Genomic DNA, 9,576 nt, shown 5'->3' with positions numbered 1-9,576 from the left:
GAAGTGATTATATAATGCAATGACCATGAGATAGGGAGAAAAAAAAACATATTTTTTAACATTAGTGGTCATAAACTATACGTTCGCAGAGACGTTAATCAAAACAAAGCGAGAAAATGAAATATAAAAAGGTTAAACTCCATAACATCGCACAAATCTTGGCTCGATTTGATATAAATATGAGGAACATTGTCAACCGTTGTGGCAGGACACTCTTTGTGGACTCCTATTGACCACTAGAGGCAAAGTTTACAGAGAATAATAAAGCCTATTAATCTGTTTAAAAGTCCATAATGTCTATGTACAACTTAGCTGACTTTCCTCAGAGTTGCTAGGTGATGCAATCTTTTACAGAAAATGTTTTAGGCACCATCTTGGTTCCGTACATTTGACAAAAGTACTTAATAAAAGAAAAAAGGACCAGAAGGGGGGAGGGGGCTCATAAATACAAAGTAGTCCCAGACTACTTCCTGGACGACGTTCTCTTAAATATGGGTGTGAAATTAAAATTACACTGTACAATGTGGCTAAAAAAGGAGAGATAAGAAAAAAGGAAAAGAAAATGACAAACAAAAACTTTGTTTGTAATGTAAATCTTCTGATGTAGTGTTTTGTATAAATGCAAAAGCAACATGTAATGTCATTATTATATGTCATATTGAGTCATAAATATATGGGGCTGCTTCTGAGGATTGTGTTTTGTTCTCAGCCAATAGCAATGTATATGTTTAACCACTGGGTGTGCAGCCATTAACTTGATTGAAACAATTAATCCCCATGTTGGCTGGGAGCAATACTCTCACAAATCCTGTTTGATCTTTATCAACTTATGTTTCACTGGTGCTGGAGATCTGAGAGACACATTTATAATAGATTACAAAAGTGGTAAACCAAATCCAAACCGAAGTGAACATTGCTCCAGCTCCATCTTGTGGGCTGTCAAAGATATTGCTGCAAAATAAAAACAGGCAAAACATTGCACTACAATGCATTACATTCTGCCTCTATTGCAACCGGTGTAAAGTTTACATTTTACATAACTGGACTAACCACATAACGTATTATATTATTAGCTGTATTACTACCATATGGACATCAATTTGATACACTCATCTCTGACTGATAACAGATTACTTCCTAAAGTGTTACACTGAAACTGCTGCTGAAACGCTGTTTGAGACAATTGAAACCCATTGAAACTATGTGTATTGGGAAAAGAGCTATACAAATACAACATTTGAATTTGATTGAATTGATCATTGGCAGTTAATCATCAATCATTGAAAGACTGGGTTTAGGAAAAGGGTAAAGCAATAAAACATGAATGGATTTGAAAAGCATACTATGAAAGCATAGTAAGATGTTTCTGAGACAATTCAAATAAGCTCAGATTATAATTGTGAAGGATACAATTTGACAGTAAGCATTTTATGTTTATTCATTTATTTTTTATTTAAAAATCAGCTAGGTTATAAAACTGCAAATTCCCACTAGGGCTATTAGTGCCTGTTCCAGTGTATTCCGTGCACATATTTCCTCATGTCAGGATGGCCGAGCGGTCTAAGGCGCCAGACTCAAGGTTTCGTCCTTCTCAGGTGATGAGGTTTCTGGTCTCCGAATGGAGGCGTGGGTTCAAATCCCACTTCTGACAATACATTTTAGATATTCGAAATAAAAAATACCTTACATTTACACGTTTAAATGACTTAAACAATATAGCCTGTGTGTGTTCAGTTTACAAATTAGACAGAGATCAATGATCACTTGACTTGACATAAGCTAAACGATAGATTTTTAAAATATAAATACAATCTGTTTTTGAGACTATTTTGATTCTATTAGGCTAGGCTAAGTTTACAGCAAAAAAAGTCAGTAGAATAAAATATGGAATTATAATCATATTTTATAATTCCAAGGCTATCTTCTCCTTGTCAGAATAGCCGAGCGACGTGGGTCCAAATCCCACTACTGACAAGAGTCTTTTAGAGAGACAGGACTCAAAATTAAAACTAGGTTTATTCACGCGGTGCGTCGTGAGCTAGAGCAATGTAAAATCCACAACAGATTTCTAGCTGTCACGTCTCACGGTCACGATATCCATTTAAAAATATTTCAGATTAGTCAGTGATCGCATCAGACGAATAAGCAGTCTGGTTTCAGACATTTTAGCGGCAGATCACCGGAATTAGATATTGAATTCATTAACGACTCCTCACACACATTGTATGTTAAATAAGTAAAACTTAAGAAGACGGCAAACACAGAAACGACCACATCGATTCAATTATAGATTGCTTTAGTCTTGTATAGAAACTAAAGACAGTCAGAACTGTGAGAATGATCGATTGCTTTAGTCTGGCGAATGGGACAGTTTCTGTTCCTTACGTTTATTGTGCTGCTCGTCTTTTGGTGTAAAATATTAAATAATGGCACAGCCTCCACCAAAACCATGGGAAAGGCGAATCCCTGGAACCATAACTGGACCATTAAACTATCGGTTCGTAATAACTCGTCTTATTTTGGCCAGCATGTCCAAAAGACGGAGTGTTGGAACGCTAGCAAACCTATTAGTGCTAGCTCTCAAGCAAATATAACATCTATATTTGACGAAGTGGTATTTTTGTTGTAAAAATAATAAGCATGTGCATAAGTTTGGTTTTACAGCGATTCTGATAAAAGTTCTGTATGGTTGTATTGACAGTTATACTTTTGTTGTTAAGTTACGTAAACTTAATGTTTGGCTCGTACTCGAGCATGTCAATAAGTGTTTGCATGTGAGTGTCAAAGTTCACAGATACTGTGTTGTGTTCAGTCTTTTACTTTTAAATAGAGAATATTTGACAACTTTTAACTATGTTTTATTATTATTGCTTTTCTATAGATATGCCATTTCTTTTGAATGTTTTTATTTTATTTTCTACCTAGCTCTACTGACTTTGGATCAGCATCACATAGTGGGCCATCAATGTCTGGTCCTCCACTTCTAACACGTGTGGCACCACCCATCCCTCCAAGATCCGTCCAACAGGCATACCGCCCTACATACAGCTCATTGCCCTCCTCATATAGCCCTTATGGGAGCTCCATGTATGGGGGGGGTTACAGCCCCTACAGCTACAGTGGTTATGGAGTTGGAGGTGGCCTGGGTTATAACCGTTATAACTTAGGGGACGACGTCCCACCCAGCCGTTTTGTCCAGCAGGCGGAGGAGAGCAGCCGCGGAGCGTTTCAGTCTATTGAGAGCATTGTCCACGCCTTCTCGTCGGTCAGCATGATGATGGACGCTACTTTCTCTGCTGTCTATAACAGCTTTCGCGCTGTTCTGGATGTGGCCAATCACTTCTCCCGCTTACGCATTCATTTCACAAAAGTGCTGTCTGCTTTCGCCCTGGTTAGGACCCTTAGATACCTATATCGCAGGCTGCAGAGGCTGCTGGGATTGCGTCAGGATTCAGAGGTGGACGATTTGTGGGCCGACAGTGCGGCCTCCTCTGTGGTGTCTGCTTCAGGAACCAGAGGTGCAGGGATTGATGACCCCAGAGTGAATTCTGTCAAATCATGGCCCATTTTCTTGTTTTTTGCTGTCGTTCTTGGAGGGCCGTATTTGATCTGGAGGCTTTTGAGGTCTGCTGAGGGTCCTGAGGACAATGGTGAGACATTCCCTTCATGTTCTGTCTGTTCTCATTCCAGTCTTAAACCTCTCTTCTCACTATTTATTGGTCTGACATGAGTCCGGTATTATTCAATATCTAGCCTATCACTTCTGTTTCTATTTTGGCTTTAACATAGGACCATGGGACTGGTAATGAGAATGATTTACACTACTGTTCAAAAATTAGGGGTCAGTAATTTAAAAAAAATAAATTAGTAACACTTAAAGTGCCGCTATTATGCTATTTTAAAGGCAGTTTCATTTTCTCGTAATATACATACATTGCACATCACCACATTTTTCAATGATTCTAAAACGACTTGGCGGATGAATCAGTCTCTCTAAAATCCCTCCTTTCCAAGAGCCTGCTCTGCTCTGATTGGCCAGACGCCCCATTCTGTTGTGATTGGTCTACCACGTACAGCGTATTTCGGAAGCTAAACGCCCATTACCATAACTGAACTTCAGTTCCGTCCGAAGGCTTCCTAAAGCTCAGCGATTGAACACCCTGTAAAGACAGTAACAGGGTGTCCGCGCGGTAGTAAAAGTAGTAAAAATAATCTACCAAAATTAAGGCCCTTGAAAGGTAGTAAAAGGTAACAAACGCAATTTGACTTGGTAGTAAATTTTTCATCACCACCTCAATATATGAGTTTCCATTTTTTTTGCTTAATATTTGTGTCTCCATATATTTTAACTTCATCTAGCATAATTAAAAAATATATATACGGTGCTAACAGGACCTGACGGGCTCGACATTAACGCTTGTCCGGGACAAGTGGATTTTTTTGAAGGGACAAGTAAAAGAGAATTTTACTTGCCCGACCGGACAAGTAGCCTAATTAAACGTCAATAACAAAAAATGTATAAATAACTAGGGAATCACTAATGAGAGAATGATTCTGATTGTATTTATATTTATTGTAAGTTGCGATCGATAGTGGATGTATTAGGCTACTGACGGTAACAAGGTTGCGCTGTTGAGGCTCGCGCAGCCTCTCGAGGAGAGATCCAAACAAATGTAAACTCAGTTTAAACTCAGTTAACAACATAACGTTACTGCCAGTGCCAAAATTCAAAATGTGTTTTAATATTTTTAACATATGATACAGTTTAGCAACCTCACACGACGAGTGCTGTTTTCTTGAGTACCATCACGACTGAAAATGTGACATTGCTTTTGATACAACAGTTCAATAAACAGTTCAAATTAAGTTACTTACATTTTAGACACAATATTGACTGTTTTTGTTCTGTTTCAGCAGCAAAAATAGTTCCAAACGCATCTCACAGCAACACTTAACCGTGTTTCATTACTGAATGATTCAGCGTTTTGAACGAATTGGCAGAGTCAAAGATTCAATGTCCCATTCATAAACATGTCTCATTCTTGAATGAATCAGTTGTTTGAACGAATCGTTTGAATGAATGACTCAATGACTCGCTCATTAAGACGGTCGCCTGACGCCTCCTACTGGCGGTTTACTTTCATGTTTAAAAGTATCATTCTTTCCAACGTTTCTTATTTGTATATTCAAAAATATTTTAAACGATCTCATATTCATAACATTATTTAATGCAGTTGTACATTTTCAGTGTAAATGATTTAATTTGATCAGCCCTTCCTAGGGTAACAACAGCCCTATATTATCTTAATAGGCTATTCCAATTTAATCTATTGATAAAATTTAAAACTAAAGATTAAGCATACATTGAATAAGATTTGGGGGGTGGGGGGTGGCCCTTTAAAGGTGCAGATATGACAATATGCAGATTTAAATATATCAGAGCTGATTTATCACAGATGAGGATATTTCTTCAGAATAAATTATATTTACAGCACACACACATCAAAAACATTCCGGACAAGCAACTTTTTTACTCGGACAAGTGAATGACACATTTACATGTCCAGAGGACAAGCACATGAAAAGGCTTAATGTCGAGCCCTGAGTGAGTCGGAGTTGATAGCAATGAGAAAGTGCCAAGGTTATTATTCACCTTATTAGGGCTAAGGGCTATGGTTAGGATAACTCAAGGGCTAGGGTTAAGATAAGGACAACTGAAACTCAACTCGACACTACAAAAAAAACATAATTGACAATGACAATAGGCCTACTTAATGATAACAATTAAACATTAGTGTACCTAATATGTATGATGGGTGTGACAGTGTCACACTTATACCTTATAGTAAGTAGTAAGTGGTGCTTTACATACCCCGCCCACCCCACCACACCCCCAAAAAAAGGGCTGCTGCTTGATGTCGTGATGGTAGTAAAAAATATTGTGGAGGTGGTAAAAAAGGTAGTAAAAGGTAGTAAATTCATCTCTATGATTCCTGCATATACCCTGAGTAACTATGACGTCTATTTTATCATATCAATCCAAGTGCAAGTCCGATGATGAAACATTGGAAGAACTAGTTATTCAACCCGAACCTCCATCGCAAAAACGACTTGATCAGGACGTTTCTCAGTGATATGCTACTCATTTTGATGTACATTATGAGATGTTTCAACTGTAATTCCTCACCATCAGCATTAACAAGTGTATGTTCATCAACAAACCAATGTGCATATTTCAAATTTTGCGGTGCACATGCAGGAACTGTATTAACTGTATCAATAACGGTGCATATGTTAGCCGAGCACTAACGTGAATGACTGAAGTGACATTAAAGTTTGCAAAACAAATCTTGCTCCATCCTTTATCTTTACTCAAAGTAGTAAGAACAACAGACATCTGCATTAATACACAGTTTTAGGTAATAGTGGCCCACAGCTAGGCCTACTTAGCAAAAGTATTTCAGTAAGACAGTAATAACGCAAGTTAGTCGGTTAGCCAGAAACTTTCACAATATTAAACACAAAGCTACGGATTTTGAACACCCAGAAGAAAATATATTCGTCAACAATTAATCATACTTACAGGTTGTGGTTCTGAGGAGCAAGCTGGTCCAAATAAACTGGGTACTGACCCATATTTCAAGAGCAAGCGTTTTGCAAATCCTGTGTTGAACTCCGAGATTTGAGAAGCAGTCGTCAGTAAAATGACGTGTTTGAGGGCGGGTCAAGTTGTTTGCAGACGGACAACGTACAACATAGGTGGGCATTATGTAAATGTATTTTCTAGTGACGTAGAACCGTCACGCAGTGACATTCAAATTACAATCGACTCGTTTAGGCGTTTCTGAGTTGATTCTTTCTTTTTGGAGACAATAACTTAAATAATTTATCGCACACTTTCGACTCTACAACTTTACAAAACGTTTAGAATATTCACAAACCGCTATATTACACACTGGATGAAAGTGACTATTCGAAAAACCATAATGGGGCACTTTAAGGTCTCATTTGTTAACATTAGTTAATGTAGTAACTAACAATGAGCAATACATTTGTTACAGTATATATTAATCTTCGTTAATGTTAGTTAATAGAAATCCAGCTGTTCATTGTTTGTTCATGTTAGTTCACAGTGTATTAACTATTGTTAACAAATACAACCTTTAATTAAAATTATGTATTAGTAAATGTTAAATTAACATCAACTAAGATTAATAAATGTTGTAGAAGTATTATTCATTCTTAGTTTGTTAAATAAAGAGGTCAACTAATTTTAACTAATTAAACCTTATTGTAAAGTGTTACCAATAAATGAATACTTGTATTCAGAAAGGATGCAATACATTGGTCAAAAAAGTGACAGTATATTGTACCACTAAACAAACATCACTGAAAGAAACTTCTACACTTCTCAGTTAGGCTGAGACTTGTCACTGAATTTGTTGCAGGACTGAGTCATTTTATCACTATGTCATTCTGAAATGTTTTTATAGGGTGCTGATGTACTGATTTACTGCTCTACAGTAAATGCTCGGCTCAACAATAAGGATTTTTTACTGGCCCATTCAAAATAATCACTGGCCCTGCCACAAAAACATCATAAATGAGTAAATTATGAAAAATGTTTAAAAAAAAACTGCATAAATTAAATATAGATAAAATTATTAAAGGTACAAAACCGACAACTGTCCCAAGTGTCTTTCATGCTGGCCTCAGGCTGTCAGGCAGCCTTTATTATTTAGCCCTTAAACATGTTTGTATGTAGTTTTTTTTGATGGTATGTGTCTGAAAAAGTAGTTTTATATGTAGTCGTGTCTATATGTTTGTGCTTAATAAGTTATGTTCTGTTTTTCAGCCTCTAACTGGGCAAGTGGGGAGGATGACCATGTAGTAGCACGAGCTGAGTATGACTTCACAGCTTCGTCTGAGGAAGAGATCTCTCTACAGGCTGGAGACATGCTTAATCTTGCCCCTAAAGGTAAGAACAAGAACAAGACTCTTAACATAATCTGAACAGAAGTGTACTTCAACACTTTACCACACGCAAACACACTGTCTACAGTCTAGATAATCCAATGAGAACATTTAAATAAAACACAAATTCTTTTTGCACAGCAACATATCAACAGTGTAATATTTTAAATTTGACTGATGTCAAGCATATACACTTTGTACCATGTACATTTTGTTCTAGGCATTGTCTTACAGCTTGTACTCAATGTTTTCCACTCTTTTTTGCAGAACAACAGCCCAGAGTGCGTGGTTGGCTGTTAGCCAGTGTGGATGGGCAGATCACTGGCCTCGTCCCTGCCAACTACGTTAAAGTGCTGGGCCGGAGGAGAGGCACAAAGCATGCAGAATTAGAGAGGATGGCACAGGCCCAGCAGGCGGCACAGAACCTTCCAGCACCTCAAACTGCCCTGGCTACAGCTTCTCTTCCCAACTCCAGGCTGGCTGTCCCTACCACATCACATCCAGCTGATCTACTGGAGTCTGTTTACGGGGAGACACTTCATGCTGCCCTTGAGGTGCAACCTTCCACAAACAATAGCAGTGATACTGTAGTGATCACCTCAGAAAAGATGGACTTATGAATAATCTGTGTGTGTGTGTGTTTGTGTTGGTGGGAGCTCTATCCTTCATTAGAATGTATCACCCTCTATATAAATTGGTCCAACAGATAAAAAAGGAGAGGAACAAATGAAAAATGGAGGTATTGAAAGGGAGGTGAATAGTCTTATACCTTTATAATGTATCATTTGAACTGCATAATTTCACAAATTTCAGTAGACTGTTAGGCTCAAAGCCATTACCAATGTTGTTGTTTTTCCTATAACAAAAATGGTGGATATTTCAACATTATAGTTTGTGTTAATAAGACCCATTAATTTATTTAGAAGAATAATGGATACAATTTGTAATGATATGCTTGCTTTAAGCATAAATTGTTACACATATGTTGTCATTCATGTATACAGTTAATGCATCTGATTAGTTTAAATTGTGAGTTCTTATATCAATCTGAATTTGTAATAGAGTGTTTCTAGTGAATTTCATTATGGGAATTCTCTCACTCTACAATGTAAGAGTTTTAGATTGCTGTTCATCTTTCTTCAATGTTGTGAATATTTAATATTTTATTTTTAAGCTGTTGTATCAAGGATTAGTTTGTGCATTTCTCTGTGTTTTCAGGCTTGTTTGTTTTCTCATTGCTACTCAGTGTGCAATTATGTAAATACAAACAATTATTTTGCCAGTAAATAATAATAAAAATATATATATCTTGTCATTTTCAGTTGTATAATAGTTCTAACATTTCTAAGAGAATTACTGATTGACATTCAGCTGGTTAAGAAATTGCTTTTGGAAATAAATAAAAAGAAGTAATAAAAATGTGTTACACAATAAGTTTCTCTACCGTTCAAAAGAATGGGGTTGGTCATTTTTAGATGTGTTGTCTTTTATGCTCACCAAGGCTGCATTTACTTGTACAGAAATAAAGTAAAAACAGTAATATTGTGAAATATTATACCGATTTCTATTTTAATATTTATTTAAGTAATTTATTCATGTGAT

At 36.9% G+C, this 9,576-nt stretch overlaps 1 protein-coding gene across 1 annotated transcript; it reads left to right on the top strand.

The window, feature by feature from the left end:
* The first annotated feature begins 2,338 nt into the window (after positions 1–2,338).
* Positions 2,339–9,289, top strand: pex13 (peroxisomal biogenesis factor 13). The gene is made up of 4 exons (XM_082144005.1): positions 2,339–2,497; positions 2,926–3,650; positions 7,856–7,978; positions 8,242–9,289. The coding sequence occupies exons 1-4, from the start codon at positions 2,427–2,429 to the stop codon at positions 8,592–8,594; spliced, it is 1,272 nt and encodes a 423-aa protein (XP_082000131.1). The 5' UTR covers positions 2,339–2,426; the 3' UTR covers positions 8,595–9,289.
* The last annotated feature ends 287 nt before the right edge of the window (positions 9,290–9,576 follow it).

This window comes from Leuciscus leuciscus (genome assembly GCF_965113295.1).
Source record: "Leuciscus leuciscus genome assembly, chromosome: 17".
NCBI lineage: Eukaryota > Metazoa > Chordata > Actinopteri > Cypriniformes > Leuciscidae > Leuciscus > Leuciscus leuciscus.
The sequence above is the reverse complement of the archived record's forward strand: the minus strand, read 5'-3'. Positions and strand labels throughout refer to the sequence as shown.

Coding starts and splice junctions, on each gene's coding strand:
- pex13 (XM_082144005.1), top strand. CDS start 2,427: ATGGCACAGCCTCCACCAAAACCATGGGAAAGGCGAATCCCTGGAACC. Junction 2,498..2,925: donor ACTGGACCATTAAACTATCG/GTTCGTAATAAC, acceptor TTTTCTACCTAG/CTCTACTGACTTTGGATCAG. Junction 7,979..8,241: donor GCTTAATCTTGCCCCTAAAG/GTAAGAACAAGA, acceptor TCTTTTTTGCAG/AACAACAGCCCAGAGTGCGT.